Here is a 22,446-nt window from a genome sequence, read left to right on the forward strand (position 1 = left end):
GCGACCCCTAACCAGGAAAAGCTGAAAGAAGAAGATAAAACAACTGGACGTGGGATCTTTAGAAAAAGGTAGGAGCAAATTTCATAGAAAAAAATTAAACTGTGGGAATAAAGCATGCAGAACAATGTTTTGCAGGAGTGAGGTTTAAGGGAAGGCAGGAATTTAGCACGTTATGTAATGCTGGATTGATAATACGAGATGTGCAAGATTTGCAACTGTGAACATTTTTTCTTTTATATAAATGTTGGCTTATACTGCAAGAGAGGTCTTTAGAAAGGGTAGGAATAAACTACATAGAAATACATTTGACATTTGGTTACCGGGAAAGTCTGAATGGGCAAGAAAACCTATCTAGAGCAGCGGTCCAGGGAAAAAACTTAAAAAATTAACTAAAATATAATTACATAATTAACAACAAAAATGTCATTTTAACAAAAACATGTGCATACATTTTGTGTGTGTGTAGATAAACAGGCATATCTAAGCACATCAAAAACAAACAAGCTATACAGAGAAGATTAACAAATACATCTAGGAGATGCACATTTTAAACAAAAAGTTTAACAGAATGTGGTCCATTGGAAATGATCCATCACAAAGAAAAAGGATCAAAAAAGTGTAGCTTTTACATAATTAAAATCAGAAGTTTTCAGATGAATATGAAATGGAATTTATGGGAACAATATATGCAGAATGATAGTTCAGGAGGAGGAGGAGGAGTGAGACTTAAGGGAAGGCAAGAATCGAGAGAGAGTTATGTAATGTTGGACTGAAAGACAGTTGTAAAAAAGAAAACAGGTAAAGGACATGTGTAAATGAAAAAATGGGAAACCTAGCAGTGTTTATCAATATTTAGTCCAGTTCACTAAAAATGTTGATTTCTCCAAATGAACTGCTGCAAAAGGATTTGGGGATTTCTCATTACTCTCATATTGCACTGACCTCAGATTTGATACTACTACTACTAGGGATGCAGAATGTGGCACGTGAGGAGCCCTTTGCTTCTCACAAGTAAACAAGTTAATGCCGTTTCAGTGGCCTGCTTTTCCAGCAAGACTGCAAATACTGGTCATTTGGTAAGAAATCAGTTTGAGCGCATGTCACTTTTGCTTACATTACAGCATGTGCATTTTGTATTGTCTTATGCTCAGTCTCTTTCCTTACATTCAGTAATTTGCTATTTTATTCCATTTAAGGCATATGTGAAAATAAACAATGAAATAGTATCAACGTTTTTCGGAGTGAATGTCAGTATAGTTAAGCAATATAAAGTTTTTAAAGGAAGCACTAACACCTAAACAAGAAAGTCTTTCATCAGGAAATCAAATGGAATATACAAATGTTATTTCCTTACCTCCACTTTTCCTCTGGAGATAAATTGGACAGATCAACCTAAAAGCAAAACCAGACAATGTTACATTCCTTTGTGTAGTCTACTGATGGATATCTACAAAGACAATTAAATGTTCCAACAAATTTCAAAACTGCTCTAAACTGTCCAAAATCCCAGCAAGAATCTTTGTAACATTACAAAAGAATTCATTTAAGTACATAACATTACAATACAAAAGGTACCCAGAATTATGGAATATGAGCTGAACTGTAGTTCAGCTGTTTCATTTACTAAGCAAACATCCTCATACAGCCACATTGCATTTGTTTTAATGCAGTTGTTTATTATCCAGGAATAAAATAAGACATGTAGTGGGCTAGCTATAGAAAATAGCAGCAACTGTAAACCACAATAGCGGTAAGCCACAAAATATATCTATCTTTTATATATATCGGTTCATGTATATCACTATCTGGCAAGATGGGCCGAAAACAGGATTAGACTAGTTTGCATTTCATATTAGCTTACTTTCCAAATTTAAAAGCAGGCTGACACTGCCAGGGGGAAGTGTAAAAAACAAGGCATATAAAAAAGAACAAGGAGAAGGAGAACACACAATATGGGACTGGTACCATTCCAAACACCACAATGTAAGCACAACCTTAGGATGTTCTCTATAGTGTATTGTGCAACTTCTCCACGTGCCATCAAGGTACTGCAGCTTCCACCCAACTCCCAAACATATACTGGTGTAAGTGTCTGCTGCTCTAAAGCTCATAGGACTGTATCATTTTTAAGTGTCAACGTTTATATAAATACAAAACGCACACAAGCACACACCAAAATTAAATGCGTATCCAAAACATCACATACCTACAATAATCAAAAAAGCAGAGGAGATGCTTTACTTTTGCAGGCATTAAAAAATAAATAAATAATAAAAAAAAGCACACACACACACACACACACACACACACACACACACACACACACACCAGTACCTTCAAGATACAGTTTGAATACAAACACTGTTAGGGAAATAGTTTTTTGTAAGGCAAATGAGAAGTGCTGGGGTTAAGGTAGTGGTGAGATTGTTTGCACATAAGTAAGGTGATATAGGGGGTGCTACTTATGGCTTCAAAAGCAAACAGACCGAGCCCTAAACTGGAAACTCTCCCTCATCTTAAACAAGCAAATAAGACTTCTTGTGAAGTCCTCTTAAGTAAACTGCAAACTACAAATCCAAAATTAGCCTCCTCAATTAAAAGACAGCCACAAGGTGTCGTAACCTAAAAGGAGAGACCCAGATGTGTGCCAAACCAGTTAATATCACATATACTGACCCTGTGGACATAGCTAACCTGTAAGCACAGAGGTTCTGTGAAAATTTCACTCCTTTGTCACCACCACAAGTACCCCATGACATCCCTACCACCAGTCTTCTACCTTGCATCAATAAACAGGTCATAAACACCTTCTCCAAGGCCGAAAACAGCATCTATGGGACCTGATAACATCCTAGTTTGGATCCTACATTAGCTCCAACAAGACTCAGCAACACCACTGGGTAGTATTTTCAATCGTAGTCTAAGCTCTAGCGTCATCCCAGCTGAATGGAAAATGGCCACTGATATCCCCTTGCACAAAGGTGGTGCTTCCACTGAGCCTATTAGCCTGACTAGCCTTATCTGCAAGGCCATGAAGCGAATCATCATGGACCTTATCAACAAAGATGTAGGTTATCTCCAAAATACTTTACCCTACTCAGTTTAGATTTGTCAAAGGGAGATCATGCCTGTTAAACCTAGTGGACTTCTGAGATGGTTGCCAAAGCACTGGACGAGGGAAATCTGTGCATTCAGTCTACAGAGACTTAGTCAAAGCTTTTGACACTACTCCCCACATCCAGGAATCATTGACAAACTCACGCAGCTAAGTATCAGCCCTTATAAATCAGTGGTGAGAGACCTGGGCACACAGGCTGACAGTAACCTTATCCTTGCTCATTATGTCTCCACAGTGGTAAGAAGGGCATTCTACATTGCTCATAAGTAAGGGCATTGCATTACATAAAAAAAAAAAAAAAAAAAAAAAAAAAAAAGGAGGAGGTTATACCCTACTTGTACTCTTCTCTCATTGGGCCAATAATTCAGTACAATGCCCCTTTTGGTACGTACCTTTCCAAGCACGTGGCAATTGGAGAGACCACATAGATTCCTCACAAGAAAAATTCAAGGTCTTCAGCATCTGTCCTATGTGGACTGTATGAAATCACTGTCAGTTTATTCATTGTCATACAGATTTGCCTTATATGCAAAGCGTAGATCGCCTTTGAATAATCTAGGACCCCTGCTTTATTGGAAATGCTGCAAATCTGCAAGTCAAATGGTACACTTGTTTACTCATTCTAAAGACCTTAACCTGGCATGCGACATTAACAGAACCTGCTGAAGGGACAGACTGCTGAAAGGACAGACTGGTCTCCCAGGAGGTTACCACAACTTTGAAATAGACTTCCACTTCATGTCAAACACAGCACCTCATTGGTACTCTTCAAATGCAAGCTGGACAATTACATGAGTAACTGTAAATTCACCCAGAGGGTTCCACCCGTGTCCCTCTTGGACAGGGGCAATTTGTGTTGATCATGGAAATAAAAGGGTAGAAATTGGCTTGGCTTGTAAAAGGCCTAGGGCCATTAGGCTAGTAACTTCCTATGATCCTATACCAATTTAAAAAAATGGGTTGAAAGCATTTTTTCTCACAAAAATATCAACCTGGTAGATACAAAGTAAGGTTAAGACAATCTGCACAAACTAAAAAGTCATAATTCTTTGCATTATGCACCTCAACAGCACATTTACAAAGCTGGATAAAATGCTCAATTCAGATTTCTTTAAAAGTTCCTTAACTATTTGCAGTTTTCATTGTCATGATAGCCAACATTGGAAGACAACAAATACAAACTAATTTAAATAATCATATGATATTGCAAACAGCATAGCATAAGATGCTGGCAGTGCCTCCTATCATTTTCCAGCTACTGATTTAAGGGTATTGGAGTAGCTCAGTGGCTAAGGCCTCAAGTTCTGGGAATGAAGCTAAATCCTCAACTCTGTTACTGTCTGTGCTGAGTTTGCATGTTGTCTACATGCATTTTCTCAAGGTACTCAGTTTCTTCTCACCTTCCTAAACATGTTGTTTGATTGGGACTGGGTTATTGTTAGAAAGGCTTCAAAATGGACCAAGTTCATTTAAACTGCTTAACATGGCAAAAAAAGGTTGCAGTAACCAAACTGAACACTAACAAAAATGACCAAGCTGCACAGATTTTGTCATCCACACCAACTCCAATCATGGAATAATAAAATAAATGCTCACAAATCATACCTGTAATCCTTTTCAACCATCACCACCATGTACTGCCAGACTAAATATTTAGTATGCTGTGCATGAATTCAAGTCAACTAGTAACCTACACTACTGTTATGTATCCAGTGGAAGAAGAGTCATTGTGAAAGAAGAGGTGGGCAGGAGCGCTGCTTCTACAGTCAGATAACTGAACCACCAGGCTTGAGGATAATGTTGCAGGTGCAGCAATATTAGGTTGTGTTTATTTCTCAAAAGTAAAACATAAGGACGTGACAACTAGCAGACAATCACAGAAGGAATAGAACGTATTTTAAGCAATGAACCATGAAGGGATCATCATCCCCTTTTTCTCTTTTCTACATGTGGTTGGGGTTTCGTGTTAACTGTCTCTATTCAGTGCCACACTCCTGCCTTCAACACTTATGCTGGTCGCAGATCTTCTTTCACACAATCCACCCCTTTGCTTTGCTGGATGTCCTTGCTTCCTCTTACCTTCTTCCTGTCTATCCCAAATCTTCCACACCAGATTGCCTTCTGCTTTTCTGTACATTTCAAAACCACCGTAATCTGTTCTCTTTGATCTTTTCTGCAATTGGAAGTACTGTGGCTTCTGCTCTTATGTCCGCATTTCTTAGTCTGTCCCACAGCATGCATCCTACCACCCTTCTCAGGCACTTGATTTCCATCACTGTTCTGCCTTTGCTGCTCAGGTTTCTGTATCATACAGTAGTACTGGTCACACCACTGTCTTGTACACCTTACTTCAGCTTGTACACCTTACTTCAGCTTCTTTGGCATTTTTCTGTCATAGACTAATCCTAACACTCTATGCCAGTTGGCTGCAGCCCCTCAGATTCTAGCTTTGACCTCTTCATTCAGACTTCCTCTCTCCGCCACCACCCCTCCCATACACTTAAAGCTATTTACCTGTTCCACTATATTCCCTTCCATTCTCAGCTTCTTCTGATTTTCCCAGTTTGCTGCCATTACCAAAGTCTTATCTGTGCTTAGTTTCATCCCACGTGCCCTCAGTTTTGCATTCCATTCTCCTATCCTTTGCTGAAGTTCTAGCTCAGAGTCTGCCTGTAATGCCACATCATCTGTATACAGCAACTTTGTTGAGCTGTCCGCTCCGACCTGTTTGCTAATGTAGTCCATCACAAGTATGAACAGCAGTGGGCTCATAGCTGAGCCCTGGTGTACACCCACTCCCACTGGAAATCCCTCTGAGGCTGAAAATTTAGTACTGGAGTCATTGGATCCTTGTTCACAGCCTGCACTAATTCTACCAATGTTTCTGGGACTTCAAAACCACCGCAGTACTGCCCAGATCAGCTTTCTTGGGATCCTGTCATATGCTTTCGCCAATTCTAGGAATGCCCAGTTGGACTCTCTCCTCATCTCTAGCTTCTTCTCAAGTAGCCGTCTCACAGCAAACATCGGGTCAATTGTGCTGCATCCTGATCTGAATTTGAACTGCTCATCTCCCATCCTACATTCTAGTACTTTGCGTATCAGTTTATCAAATCAGCCCCTCTAGAATTTTCATTCAATGTGATAGGAGTTTGATGCCTCTATACTGCCCACAGTGTGGATGTCCCCTTTGTTCTTGTACACTGGCACGAGTATGCCAATTCTCCAGTTATCTGGGATATGCCTCTCTCCACACTGATATTTGTACCCTCATGAACCATTTCTCCCCTCTCACCCAGCACTTTTATCATATCTCCTGTGACTTCATCCAAGCCTGCTTCTTTCTCCGACTTCATTTTCCTTAGTGCGGTTCTTACTTCTAGGCTAGGCATCTCTTCTCTCATAGTAGGCTGTTTCTGGGGTAGTACAGCTTCTTTGGGGTTTTCTTCATTCAGAAACAGCTGGAAATACTCCTTCCATATGCCTTTGATGTCCTGTGGACTGGTGAGCAGGTTGTTGCTGGCAGCCCTTATAAAGGGTGTCTGACTATCTTCTTTATCTGTCTTTGCCTTGTAATCTGATGCACTTTGTGTGTGCCTCCAATGCCCAATTCTTTGTTACTTCATCTTCTTTCTTAGCTTCATTAGCCAACCAGTAGCCCTTGCTAGCCTGGTCAGTCTTTTCTATCTCCCACTTCTTCCTGCACGCCTTTCTTTTGATGACTTCCTGGACTTCTGCATTCCACCACAAGCTTTCCTGGACTTCTGCATTCCACCACAAGCTTTCCTTTTGTACCTTACTTCCATACTTGGCTCAGCCATATACATTTTTTCTGTAGTCCTAACACATGCTGTTTTTAGGTCCTGCCATTCTTGTTCAACTTTTCTCCAGTTTTTGGGGTGCTATAACCCTGAGTAATTCCTTGCACTGTGGACTTTCTCTCCAGTCAACTTCCAGGTCTTCAGCCTGGTCTCTGTTGACCTTAGTGCCTTCTCTGACCACTGCTTGCATCTGGATTGTGGCAACTAGTGGTTTATGTTGTGGGCTGTTTCACTGGGGAGGACTTTGCAATCATGGATTCTACCCCAGTGCCTTTTCCTTACTAGCTGGAAGTCTACATGAGTTGCATGCTGGCTAATCTTGTATGTGATCATGTGACTGTTGCTCTTTCTGAACCATGTGCTGGCTACTATCAAGCCATTTGGCAGACAGAAGTCTAGAATGGCTTCTTTATTCCTGCTGCCCCACCCATGTGGACCCAGGCAGTCCTCATATCCTGTTCTGTCTGTCCCGATATGTGCATTCAAGTCACCCATTATCAAACACCAATTCATGTTGTCCTGCTTTGCCTAGTACGCCCTACAATTGCTGCCTGAATGCACTGTTTTCCTCACTATTACAACCCTGCTGTGGGGCATAGGGCAGTATTCATAATCTCAGCCTATCATTACACTGGAGTCTGAATACCAGGAGTCTGTCATTAATTCTGATGATGTCCCTCACTGCCTTCTAAAGCCTCTCTCTAGCCTGTCCTCCTCCTGAGTAGTACAGTCTGGATCCCAAGTCAAGTGGCTTTGCTGTACTGCCCCAAACAGGCATTGGTCAGAGGTCAGGATCGAACCTTGTGCATGAGAAGCGAACACCTGAATCATTATGACAACTGGATTATAATTATACAAACTGATCAGAAATGTCAAACTACCTTCCCTCAATTTAAAAATGTGTGTCAGCACAGACATCTTACAGGTCACGAGTTTGGGCATATATGGACTGGAATGTAACACACAACGATGCCAGGGCAAAGGATTCCGACTGCACAGCTTAGTACAATATTTTGCATCAGTTGCTCTGATAAAATAGTGTAACAAATATTCTAAATTTGTCATAAACCAGTTCCACTGCTAAAAGCTAATTTGGTAATTCAACTAGATAAAAGGAGGTTTCACACATTCTAGTGTACCAAATCTGAGAGATTACTGCAGAGTACTATAATTCATGGTTACATTACATTTTTCCACTACAGTTCAACTAGGTAGTGCAGCTGCCTTGAAAGACTTCCATTTCCAATGTATCAGCATTTTCATTTACAGGTTTTAAAGATAAACAGTTCACATCTTTATCAATGCGATTGCTGGATCGACTCCTGCAGCAGGTACCACTTCCAAAGTCTTTTAATAGTTATGAAGGCAACTCATCCAGGCCATACAATGCATATTCAAGTCTCAAAAGTTCCCTTCTCTGCATACTCTGTACTAGGTACTTTACTCTTTGGAATCTTTTCTGGCCATAGTGCTGGACAAAAACAATAGTATTACAGTTTTATATTAGCCACTTGTGTGAAAGTACCACAATATAAGTTATATAATATGGCCTTGATGCAGTGATTGTATTCTATTTTAATATTAAGAAATGCTATATGCTAGAGGAAAGAAAGTGAATTTGGCAACAAACAGAGAAAACTAACCAAGTAATATTTTATCCGATAATATTCTGGGGCTATAATGCAACTCTGACCAAAACATGTTCCCCATGATCAAAAAAGGCTCTCAGACTTGCTTATCTGCTACTCAAACACTTTCTACCAAGGATACCAGCCCCCCCACCTCCAATCATACTGCCTCCCAAAGCTTTTGACAGTACTCAAATGCAATTTAGCTGCCGCCTGCATCAGAAAATAGAAAATAAAAGGGTAGCTATGGCACCAAAGCTCAGAGTTTTCCTGATCCAAAAGTAGTAGTCAAGTTTCAGAAATCAGGATGGTGTCCTATAGAAATTAGACAACACACTGTGCCAAAAGCACTACAATGTTAGGGGGTCAGAGGGTTGGAATAGCTGTTGCAGCAGCAGTGATCTACTCTATCTGCCATTATGGTAAGAGCACTTACACAAGTTTGCTTGGTTCTTTGATCAGTCTCTGGTGTAGCTGCCTATGTACATGGAATGACTACCAAATCTTAGAGCAGAGGAGGTGGAAGATGGGTCAGAATCCAGGAGCCCTTGAAGAATAGCTCAGCAAAGTCAATCCTGGATTGAGAATGGATGGCAAAATAGCCACCTCTAGTATATTTCTATAGTCCACCCATTTCCAAAATGCCATGGACATGGCCAAAGCCAGAGTACAGCATGATCCCAGCCATTCCAGCCACGATCTTGAAACAGTCTATTTAGATACTGTTCGTCCCTTTTTCCTACCATCACAGGAAAGAAACATGATCAGTGAATGGGAAAGATTTGGTACTGTCAGTATAATATATCTGAGCATCCTGCAAACCTCTGGAGTATGGAGAATCTTTCACTTTCATTTTTAGCCCTGGAAAGAAAACGGAGATAAAGGGCCTGTGCTCAGCATATTCTGACATCACTTTAGACAAAGAAGAATTTTGTTCCTAAAGAAACCCTACCCCCGTGAAAAGTGAGGTAGGGAAGGTAATCAAGGCCTGCCACTCAGATACATATCTGGTTGAGGTCAGACCGATTAACAAGACTGCTTTTTAAGAAAGGAGCTTCAGGCTTGCCTCCTGTGCAAGCTCAATAGGAGAGACTACGTCAGTTTTAAACACAAAATTAAGATCCCAAGAAAGAACTACTCACTTAAGGGGGGGGACGTATAAGCAAAATCACTTTCAAAATTTGTTTTGCTGATGATACAGTAGAAAAGAGGAGGAAAAAAAAGACAGCAAATAACTCGCACAAATATTAAAAAACTAGAGGCGTTGAGGCCAGCAGTGGTTCCTGGTTCTCATCTCCTCCACTTTCACCAAATACAATTTCCTCCTAGCAGGTTTCTTAAGTCTCCTGTATAAACTGCTGCAAGCCCTTAGCAAAAAAGGTCACCTACAAGGAATTACATTTGTATCATTCAGACAGTCAACTGAACAAGATTAACATATCAAATAGCCCCCCCCTCCGTGTGATTACATCCATTCTGCCAAAAAGTTTGTGGTACTTGCCCACAGCCAATTTCAACAGAATAAAGAACAATGGGTGCCTGGACCAAAAGAAAGTCACCCTTAGGTTATTAAACAGAACATAGTCACTAGATTTGTACCGGTTCTCAATCTCCTTGAATATACCTTCACTAAATAACAAACCTAACTTCCTCTGTCTTACCATCATTTCTTCTCCTCTATACCAAAACATTTACAACTTAAAACTAGTCTGCTTCGTCATTTTTTTATCTAACACTACCTCCTTTCCTTCAGCTGTATTCTTCATAACATTTTTATAGAGAATTGTAACTGCATATATATGATAACTGTTCTACAAGTTTTATTATGAATGATTATAATGTTAACTGTGTTAACGGTTATATATTTTTTGTAACTATGTTTTGGAGCTTTTCTCCCCGGGCCTCTGCTGAAAAAGGGCTTTTGCTCAGACAATCCCGGTTAACAAAATGTAAATTAAATAAAAGTTACAGGAAAAGGCAGAGAGACACATTCCCATCCATGGGGAAAGAAAAAAACATCCATCTTCTAGGTTTGAGTGCATGAAGTCCTAGAGCAGAATGTGCTCAATTGCTTTACTGACCAGAGGCAAACATAGCCCACACAAGGACCACTTCCCGAAAGACCGTTGGGCAGGATAAGCATTAGATGTTGGGTAATCCTTGGTTAGAGATGCTAGATCTATAAAATAAGAGTTGAACTGTATTGCGGTTTTGAGTGAGTTATTGGGAGAGGGGTAAGGGTTTAATTTATGGCTGGAATGCAAGGTTTCTTTAATGGCTGTCAAGAATTTAAGGTTGTTTATTGTTATTATAGTATTTTTGACTTGATTAATTTGCTTTTTAGTACGACTGTGAAGCATTCTGAAGTTTAAGATGTTGTGGTGTTTTATATTTTTGCCATTCTCTCCATGCTGCTTCGCTAACCTGCATTAGCATTCTACTCTTTTTGGGTAGCCAAAATGCATTATTTATTTTTAGTACCTTTCTTCTAGGAGGTGCAAAGCTATTTAGGATATTCAGAAAAAAGTCGTATTGAATTCAACTGCAGCATTATCTAATGGGAGGATTTTAGAAAGTTCCGGTTAATAGACGATAGGTTAGTAACAGGTATAACCATTTCTGGGTTAAACTTGAAAAGGTTGCACGTTGCTTTATAAACATGCTGTTTAAGTGGATGCATGAAAATGTCTGATTGTCTCAGTGAGATCTCACAATTTGTACAGTCAGACATTGCACCTGAGGTGGTGTATTTGCTAAGTTCTGATACCAAGATCCAGTCTAACAGAATTTGATATATAGCTATAATGAGTGGGGCTAGTAATTAATTGTGTGAAACCAATTAAGTTTATGACAGACTCACAGGAGTTAAGAGTTTATGTCCAACCACCTGACATTCATATCACTTGGTAAGATTGTTTCTTGTGGAATTGTTATGGATATGAATATCCACTGATCTCTTCCCTCGTGCCAACAGGAATTGTTCTCCCTTCCCTAACAATTGCAAATGAACAGCCAGAGGACACATCTCCTTCTTTGTCTGTAGTGGCTTCACAAGTAGCAACACCAGGGGGACCAAATAAAAAAAAAATTGTCAGAGGACAAATCATGACCACAGCAAAAGCTGGACTAAAAAAAAAAATGATGTTTTCTTGCTCATAGTTACAATAACTTAAAAGACAAGAAACTGTAATTAGAAAATTCCATTACTGTTGGTGGGTCTTTATGCAAAGGAAACATTCAGCAGCATAAGCTGTGATTTTATGAGTTGATCATGGAAGCATTTGCATTCCCCGATACAATAAGATAGATATATGAAGGATCTTGGGGTGAGGGTATTCTTAGTAAATTCACTACAGTAGAATAACAGACCTGAAAATAGAGAGTCAAACTTGTGTTTTCGTGTATGTATTTAGTTTCAGGGAAATACAATTAGTTCGAAAGGAAAGAAAGCATGAGATATGCAGAAATACAGAATGTTCCTTTCTCAAGGGAAAGATGCATGTGCAATGGAATGCTAGCTAAGGCCTGGCAGTATATTTTTACGTGCCGAGTTGCCAGCCCTGATGCACAACCTTCGACGAAGGTATGCCCATTCACACATGTCTCCACACAGAAGACGCTCTAGCTGAGAATCGAACAGGACAACGTCTTACTGTGTAGGGTAAAACGATTAAAGTCCCAAAACCCCATAGCAGCCATGCATCAGCAGTCACACTACGTGTGTTCTACAGAAAAATCTAAACAAAAAAGCAGTGCTTCATTTAACTACATGTATTCTACAGAGCAATCTACAAAAAAAAAAAAAAAAAAAAAGTGTTTCCTTCCAAGCAACTTTATCAGCAGTCACAATACTGGTACAAGTGTCCATTCAAACTTCAACAAATACAGCTGTAGTAAGTAACCCTTTCAAGTACAAGTTTCAAGTGCAGCACCCAGCTTAACACTTTACCAGTCCATCAGTAACTACAGCAAATGACAGATTTTTCAGCAGCACACAAGTATTTTTCCAGATGGGAGACTAAACTCCCTACAGAATAAGGCCAGAGCCAACAGCACTACAGTTACTCCTTACAGAGCAGACCTTTTGCTAAGATACCACTAATAAACGTTATACAGAAAACTAGAGCAGAGAACGTTCCTCTACAAACAATTGCAGCTGTTTGACAAATTACACAGCACCAGTGTTTACTTCATAAAAAGCCTCAAATAACTTCAACTGATCTGCATTATCAGTTTTCCTTCAAAACATAAAGATATTATCCAGTTAATAGCAACATACTTCATCTTTACACACTTTCAAGTTTCCAGTGTGATGTTAAAACGCCAAGAAGCAAAGGTTAAAAAGCTGCAGACAACAGGACACATTCTTCCAGAATCATAAAGTTACACAAGACTTTATATGCACGCCAACACCTCATAAAATTTAAGTACAATAGTAAAAGTAATTTGCATATCTCTTGTATAAACAACATGTCAAGTAATACTTCTACAGTTAAGACATAAGCGCTTGGTTTAAAGTTAAACATTGGGAAAAGCAGTCTAAAAAACTGTACTCCAGAAATGTTATTTTAAAGTTGAAGGTTATTAGTTCAGGAATGTTAAATATTTCTAGATGCAAAGGGTTTAAGTCACATAAGCAGACTGCAACAGATTTGAAGAGTGAGTCAGCTTCGATCAGTAATACAAGTCAAAATACAGAGTTAAGTCACTGTACAATTTCAAATACAAGTGTCCTGGGGGTGGCAGTCCAGCACCAAACCACAGCATTTATCTGTCACTCTTTAAGGTTAAAAGGAATAAAAGTATCATTGTTTACAGAAAATTATGGAATAATGTACCGATTAACTGACAGATCAATGTCAGTTACAAATAGATCTTGGAGAACACAAATGACCCTTTAAATACTGACAAAACTGCAAAGATTACAGCTAACAGTTCAAAGTGTAACAGCTCCGTACCAAGTATGGACATGTCAATAGAGTTTTATGTAAAAATAAAATGCTACAGACTGTACAATAGTGCACACAGATGGCACTTGTAAGAATTTTCAGGGAGGAGTTTGTGCAAAATATACAGAATATAAAGAATTCGTTACGACAGAAACACACAGATTAATGGGTTAAATAAAAAAATAAATTCCAGTTCAGCTGATGAAGTGCTCATAAAGACATATTGGGTGCGGCTAGTCAGGAAAAAAAAAAAAAGAGTAACCATACGCATCTATATTGTATAGAGTAAACAAGAAATGAGTCAATTTAACAGAATAAAAGGTTTACAGTTACAGATTTGGCAAGTGAATTTTTTGCGTTATTCATTAAAAATGCAAAGCTCTTAACTAATGACTGCTAAAGTGTTGTAATGAATCAAGGAATATCTCAATACAGATAGACAAAAAAGGCATTCAGAAATATTAAATAATGATGTTTTGCTAGTTTACAGAATGTAAAATTTAAAGTCAATGCTAGACTGTAAAAGTGACAGTACAGTCAAGAGTTCAGATCCCATGCATGAAGAGAGTACATCATAAATACGTCATTAAAGCCACAGGTTCAACTCTTACGTTATAAAAGGGCAGACAAAGTTCCAGAATTAGATCAGTTCATTTCCAATAATAAATGAATATACTATATAAAAAAAACTTAATGTACTTTTACAAAGGACATACAAGTAAACTTACAGATAAACAGACTTCACATACTTGTATAAAGACAGGCAAGTAAACTTCCAGAATCATATCAATTTAAATCTGGTAATAAATGTGTTCATGTAATCAGTTTAAGATTATATATTTCATACAGAAGTCACAGTTTACCAAACAGACCAGATCAGATTGTAGCAAGCTGAAATCAAGATAGTATTGTATGCCATAAAGCAGTATGAAGAAGATAAATTTAATACAGTTTATGCAGTCTAATTATCCAAGATATAGTAATGATAAATTCTTGCAGCATTCAGCAGTACTGAAAAGTTAAAGGATGTCAGCTAAAGAAATGGCTATGGGAAGACAGTGGGTCGAATTTCACTAACAGAACAGCATGTCAGACTCTGAGGGTTACAACACTAAACATAAAAAGTTAAACAGTTTTATATAGGTGCAAATGCACAGTGTTAGATCACTGCTTTAGGTTCTTTTGAGATTATTAAGAAAAAAAGCCAGCACCTCGAGTGGTTCCAATACATAAGATTTATTGTATAAGAACTAGACCGGTTTCAGCTATTCAAGCTTTCATCAGTAGTTGAAAAACACAAAAACAAAGCTGCCCCTTATATATCCATAAGAAAGCTATGACATCACTTCCTGTCAAGGAAGAAAAAAACAATGATTATGTTACAATTAATGATGATAAAGTTTTATGGCATATATAAATCACATACAATATGTGTGCATAGATTTTAGTTGTCCATCAGAGGCTATACCAAACCATCCAATATATAAATTAATAAAAAATAAAAAATAAGAATATAAGATGAAGCATTACCTTAATGTTATGGAGTGGATAAATGTTGTGTAAAGATGGAGAAAATGAACACATGAAGCGTAGTCAGTGATGTTGATATCCATAATAAATAAGAGTTCCACTATGATCAAAAATCTGGTTCGATGAGAAAAAACTGATAATGACAAGTGCATGAAAAATTAGTAAAAAATTCTTTACATTTTGTCATTGAGCCCTGGTGGGAAAAGCCCACCCAATTTAATTATCCATCTTTTCTCTTTATTGTTAAGGATCTCATGCCATCCTGTTTTGAATGCCCTATTTCCATGTAGATTTATCACCACATACGGAAGGAATAGTCACAATCTCATCAACATTATCAACACACATTGGAGTATACTCACATCCCACCCTCTTTTGGAGGGCTATCTAGGAGAACGTTGTTATTTCTCTTATAGGAAGGGCAAAACATTGGGTTCCTATTTTTCTCACTATAAAAGGAATATTATGCATGACAACACTGCTATACAGAGAACCTTAACAGGAGACAAATTAGTGGGCACATATCCCTGTGGCCACTGTAGTTTTTGTGATTATATATTCAAAACTAAAAGTTTTACAAGCAAGAATACTGGCCAGGTACATGATATGACAATTTTTGGGAACTGCAGTTCTGACTGGATTATTTATTTGGCTACTTGTACATGCCAGGCTTTCTATGTAGGCCAAACATCCAGACAATTCCGCATAAGGATATCAGAACATTTGGGGGATATCAGGAACTGCAGATCAACAAATGCTTTATATAGACACACTACAAAGCACCCTACGGCCAAATTCTCTTTCTGCATTATTGATAATATCATTGGAAATAGGGCATTCAAAACAGGATGGCATGAGATCCTTAACAATAAAGAGAAAAGATGGATAATTAAATTGGGTGGGCTTTTCCCACCAGGGCTCAATGACAAAATGTAAAGAATTTTTTACTAATTTTTCATGCACTTGTCATTATCAGTTTTTTCTCATCGAACCAGATTTTTGATCATAGTGGATCTCTTATCAATTATGGATATCAACATCACTGACTACGCTTCATGTGTTCATTTTCTCCATCTTTACACAACATTCATCCACTCCATAACATTAAGGTAATGCTTTATCTTATATTCTTATTTTTTATTTTTTATTAATTTACATATTGGATGGTTTGGTATAGCCTCTGATGGACAACTTAAATCTATGCACACATATTGTATGTGATTTATATATGCCATAAAACTTTACCATCATTAATTGTAACATAATCATTGTTTTTTTCTTCCTTGACAGGAAGTGATGTCATAGCTTTCTTATGGATATATAAGGGGCAGCTTTGTTTTTGTGTTTTTCAACTACTGATGAAAGCTTGAATAGCTGAAACCGGTCTAGTTCTTATACAATAAATCTTATGTATTGGAACCACTCGAGGTGCTGGCTTTTTTTCTTAATATTGGTCATAGCAGCTTGGTTGCCGAGCACCAGCCGTACTTGCTAGCTGGATTCCTCACTGAATACTCTTTTGAGATTATGACAGAAAAAAACAAAGTCAATGAAGTTGGTTTGATTTAATAAAAGTTACAGCCTTTCCATGTCACTGTTGTACATTATCAGTTTGCTTACACACTTCCAAGAATTTATTAAAAAAAGAGTGAATATTTATTTCATGCAGAAAAATGTAAAAGTCAGGGCAACAAGCAGTGCTATCAGTTTTATAATTGTTAAAGCTGCAAATGTTAAAGACCTGATACTAAATACAATCAATAACCTCAGCCACGCAGCCTTGCACAAGAGATGAGAAGGAGAGGGTTAAAACTCCTAAATATAAAAAAAGGACACAGACATTAAAGCAGGCCTTCCAGTACCTGATCAGTGACTGGGACAATACAGAGTAAGATTTGGCAAGAGCTGTGGTGCAGACGTCAACTACCTATGTGTGTTCCAATTATTTCTTCAATGTTTGTTTAAAAGTTAAAATGTATGAGTTAAAGCAAGTATGCATGTTTTCAGACAGTTATAGAACAGTGCTAGTTTTCAGTTTTATGTTTATGTTCAGACAATACTGACAAAGGGGTATTAATAGTTTAGTTTCCAGAATACATTACCAGATTTCAGTTTTATTTTATTTTTTTATCCATGTTCAGGTAACACTGACAAAAAAGATACTCCTGCTATTTTAAAATGTTCAGTATAAATATCTATCAAATGTGTCATGATTCAGAATATGACATCCATGTTTAGTTGTGTGTTCAGTATAGTACATTTCAGTCAAACTTCAGAACATAATATTAACACTCAGTTACTATACATTATTCAGTCAGTTTTAAGGGTAAAAAGTGACAGACTTGTTTGTAACACGTTTATTACATCATACTTTTCTACTACATCCTTCACATTATTCAGTCATTAGTTTTAAGGGTAACATGACAGAATAACTTGTACAGTCATTAGTTAAGGGTAAAGTGGCAGAATTATTCATAACAGGCTTATTAAGATAACTATTACTACCTATTCTTCAGATAACTTCAGTACATTCAAGGCATAACAGGGTAGACTTAATTCATTTACAAATTACAGTGCACTAACTTTCTGACTGATGTACAATAATTATATAACAGACACTAACAGAAAATGCAAAAGTACAGACACTAACAGAAAATACAAAAGTATAGACCCGAAATACAGACAGCATCAGTTTTAGTAAACTATTATAGTGCATAAATATTCACAGAAAACATTTCAGACACAAATTTAGGAGGCAGACATCTATTACAGCACAAAAAAGTTAAGGTAAACAGCATTATTAACAAATCTAGATGAGAATGTACAGGCACCAGTTACAGTAAATGATAATTATGCTTCAAGACCAGTTATAAAGTTATCCCTTTAGGGCCAATTTCAGTTAACCTTCAGAAAATAGCCATCATGCTTGATAGGCTATACAATAAAAAAGAAAATGGACTAAACAGTACTATGTTTAAAGATATGAATCAATGAACAACAGGAAAATGTTTCATTTGCTGTAAGAGAGAGAGAGAGAGACATCATAGTATAATAAAGCACCAGTTAATAAGCCAATAAACAAACAGACAATGAACAGTGTAATTTTACTGTTACACCGCCATACAGAGATAGGGAAGAAAAATAAGAAGGGTTAACATTTTTTAGTCTTGTTGGGCCTTTCTGCTTTTCCCGGTTAGAGGTCGCCACAGCGGAACTCCGGCCCGCTAATGATTGGCAGTAGATTTTTACGTGCCGAGTTGCCAGCCCTGATGCACAACCTTCAATGAAGGTACGCCCTTTCACGCATGTCTCCACACAGAAGACACTCTAGCTGAGAATCAAACAGGACAACATCTTACTGTGAGGCGACAACACTACAGCAGCATCACCACTGCAGCACGTGAACATTTTTTACTCTGCCTAACTTAAATGCAGACTCAATGAGACAGATTAAGGATGTGTACGGCATTTTCTCCATGCTTTCGGACACATCAGGATTAAAAGAATTACCTGACCTAATCAGCTTTAGAATCCACAAAATTAAAAGACACTGATTTTCAGAACAATGTGAGGGTTTGGATATATCACACATACATCGGAATTTTAGACTTGGACTCTAAAGACTATGGATGTAGGCAATGTGGTAATTAAATCATAAAGTTAACAGACTTCAATTCAGACAGACGTGATACCTAGATGTCAAAATTAAAATTGCAAGTTTATTCACCACATAAAAACAATTGTCCAGTTATAACCAAATCATAAAGTTAACAGACTTCAATCCAAACAGGCCATAAATGCTCAAGTGACACAATGGTCAAAATTAAAATTGCAAGCTTATTACACATCTGCAGATTATTAGTAAATGGCATAAAGCCTACATATTCAAACCACATTACAGTAGTAATACATACAAAGTAACTACAAAAGAAGGTCCCTGTAAATTTACATCAGAGACCTCGGGGGGGGGGGGGTGTAAGAGTAAGGGCATTCTTAGTAAATTCACTACAGTAAATTAAGGTAGAGTAATAGGCCTGAAAATAGAGTCAGAGTTGTGTTTTCATGTATCCATTTAGCTTCAGGGAAGGACAATTCATTAGAAAGGAAAGATAAAGCATGAGTTGTGCAGAAAAACAATGTTCCTTTCTCAAGTACATGCAATGGAATACTAAATAAGGCACATACAAGACAAGGCTAGGGAAACCAAGGCTAAAGAGAGGTGTAAAACATTACAGGGTTTTTGGTATTAGGAGACTATACTTCAGATACAGTTAATGAAGTCAATTAGATAGTTCAGACTGACATACAGAAAATATTATAAACATTCAGCATTTTAGAATACGAGTTAGCTTTTGGACTTGTATGTAAAAGGGTCTTTACAATACAGACACTCAAGCCAGAGTCCAGAAGACAGGTCAAATAAAAAGACGTTGTTTATATTTTCAGGAGAATCAATACACATGTGAAGAAACTCTGGATATATTTACTAACCAGCATTCCACAGACGGTTATATTTACCAGCACTGTTAATGAAGACAGTTTTCAGATATTGTGAAACTATAATAAAGCATTATTAACCGAACTACAGTGTTTGCAGAATTCATTCTGAAAAGTACAATTGACTTGGCCCATAAAGGAGAGACTAGCACCTATTCAGCACGGGTTTGGGTAATTAACAGACTTTCATTCCAATCTCACTTCAGTTGTTTCCAGTTATTTGTAGTATACTACAGTCTTATCAATTATTTTAATAGATAAAGTGTGTGGGCAGGGTCCTTTCTGAAAAGGTGAGTTTGAACAGAGGAACCAGGTAGGGGTGTCCTCTTTTCCCTTTATTTACTTTATACTTACAACTTTTAGCAAAAAAAAAATAAGGGACCCAAAAATGCAAGAACATAATTGGTGTGGTAATCAAGAAAAGTTGGGTTTATCTGCAGATAATATTACTTTCTCATAATAAACCCAGAAAAGGACATCTCAGTGTTGTGAAACATTCTGACACAGTTTCAAGTCCTTATGGGATATAAAATTAATGAAAATAAAACAAAGGTTATAGCTACAAATTATATACTCACACATGAATTGGCTGGGCAATAACCATACAAAGGCTTCTGTTATGGCAGCCAAGGACATGGTGAAATAGACTAAACAAAAGTTATGAGCAAAGAAACTGGAAGCTCTTGTTTAAGAAAGAAGATACAAGCAGTGAAAATATGTTTAGTCCCTTTAATTTTATATATGGGTCAGGCATATTTTTTTATCAACCAGAAAAGAAGTTATGGACAAGAGTTGAAGGACTTTAATCAGTGATGGGAAGTGGACAAGAGTTAAGCGAGATAAGCTGATCATTCTGCCAGAACAAGCTGGTTTAGGATTACCTGATTTGAAGGGATATTTTATAGATACACAGCTATGGCTCATATACATAACACAAGCAGAAGGTTATAATTCCAAATGGAAAAGGATGACGATGATGAAGTGGGGGGGAAGGGTTAAAAAAATAGTGTGTGGCATTTTGGATGCAGATCCTTAAGGAAAACAACCACCACATAGAATATTATATCCATAAGGTAAAAGTATTCCAAGAACTAAGACAACATGAGAATGGAGGGAGAAGATTTTTGCCGATAGGGATAGAAAATAGAAAAGAGGGGTTGGAATTTACTGTAGAAGACTGACAAATGAACCAATGTATCGGGAGCAAATAACTACAGAGGGAAAGACATGTGTCTGGAGCATTTCTCCCCAGGCCTCCGCTGAAAATAGGCTCTATCCTAGTCGGACCTTCCCAGTTAACAAATGTTAAATAAAAATAAATAACAGAATGGGAGGAGGCCAAAAAGACATTTGGACTGCAGGCTACAGACTGCATTCCCTACCAAGGATTTCTATCAGAGTATAGGCAAAGTGAAAGGGATATGGGGATCTAATGTGAAAGACTTGCTCTTGGGGGGGGGTGTCAAATCTAGAACAGAAGTTGCTGTTAAGATGAATAATTAGTTAGGCATATAAAATATTATACAACTACAACAATCAGCTGTGACTGGGAAGAGAACTGGTAAAACAATTTACAAGAGAAGAATGGGAGTATATATATATATATATATACGGCTTCAAATTATGCAAAGTCCAGAAGGTTTAGGATCTTTGCTTGTTAAGTGTTTACATAGGTACTTTATACCTCAAGCATACTTCAAGTAGATAAAAAATGTTGGATGTGTCATGGGGAAGAAACAGACAACTGGTAACTTGTGTTTTGGGAGTGTAAATAGTTGGCATATTTTAAAAATTCCCTAAAGAGTACTTTGTCAGAAGTATTGAATGAACAAATGATGTTATTTTTTAGCTACAACACAGGATCTGAATTGCCTAGACATAGTGAAGCTTTATTAACTAATTTTGTTGGCTGCTAAAAAAACCAATTGCTAGCAAATGGAAATCAAACTCTAAACTAACCGCATCTGAAGTATAGCATATTATAATACCATATTATAATAGAACTAAAAGAACTGAAGATGGATCTTTAGAAAGGGGAAGGAACAAATAGGTTCATAGGTTCATACTAGGCTATCTGCCCTGGAGCAATTATAAGCCTAGCCTGATTCTGTATGGCTTACGCCACCCCTTGATTTGAGTATACTGTGCCCTTTTTAAGGTTTAGTTTACTGTGCCTCTAATAGTGACACGGGAGTAATCCCTGGGACAAACCTACGATCCCCCATCCACTTATCGAGATTCTTCTTGAAGAGATTCAGTGAGGTGCTCTACCTCACATGAACTGGAATTCTATTCCAGAGCGAAGGGAGCCTCTGGGTTATGAACCTGTCCCTCCAGCAAGTTCTATTTATTTCTGTGCTGAGGTTCAAGTCCCTCAAGCGTGTGGCTCTAAGGGATTTAGATTTACTGAGGTGGAGCATGTCCATTAATTTTGGATTTGACATAGCTTTGTATGTCAGGCATAGATCGCCTCGAAGTAGGCGGTATGCAACTGAGTAGAGCTGGAGTTTTTTTAACCGAGCAGCATATGGCATCTGTTTGAGACCCTTGATCCTCTTGGTGAGATACTTTTGGGGTCTTTTTAATTGCTGCAGGTGTCGGGTAAGGTACATCCCAAAAGGGGCACTGTATTCTATGATGGGCCTGAGGAGGGAGGGGCACGATTATCTCTTGATCTAGATGGGAAACCCTTCGTGATGAGGTGGGCTATGTAGAAGGTCTTTCTAACCACTTTGGCAATGTGGTTTTCGAAGGAGAGATTGCTATCAACTTGGGTCCCCAGGTCCCTAATAACTTTCTCTGTACTTAATGGGTTTCCACCTATGTGGTAATTTGTGGGCACACTGTTTTTGCCAAAGGGTATGACTATACATTTATAAATGGACACTAGAAACAGCATATGC

At 37.8% G+C, this 22,446-nt stretch overlaps 1 protein-coding gene across 1 annotated transcript in view; it reads right to left on the reverse strand.

Moving 5' to 3' along the window:
* The window catches only part of RNF121 (ring finger protein 121), a 658,308-nt gene that overhangs the window by 634,909 nt on the left and 953 nt on the right, over positions 1 to 22,446 (reverse strand). Inside the window, exon 2 of the mRNA XM_044073037.1 lies at positions 1,355 to 1,392. Coding sequence (XP_043928972.1) covers positions 1,355 to 1,392 — 38 coding nt within the window. The remainder of the gene's footprint in view (positions 1 to 1,354; positions 1,393 to 22,446) is intronic.

This window comes from Protopterus annectens, chromosome 5.part1 (genome assembly GCF_019279795.1).
Source record: "Protopterus annectens isolate FY-2018-M chromosome 5.part1, PAN1.0, whole genome shotgun sequence".
Lineage (NCBI taxonomy): Eukaryota > Metazoa > Chordata > Ceratodontiformes > Protopteridae > Protopterus > Protopterus annectens.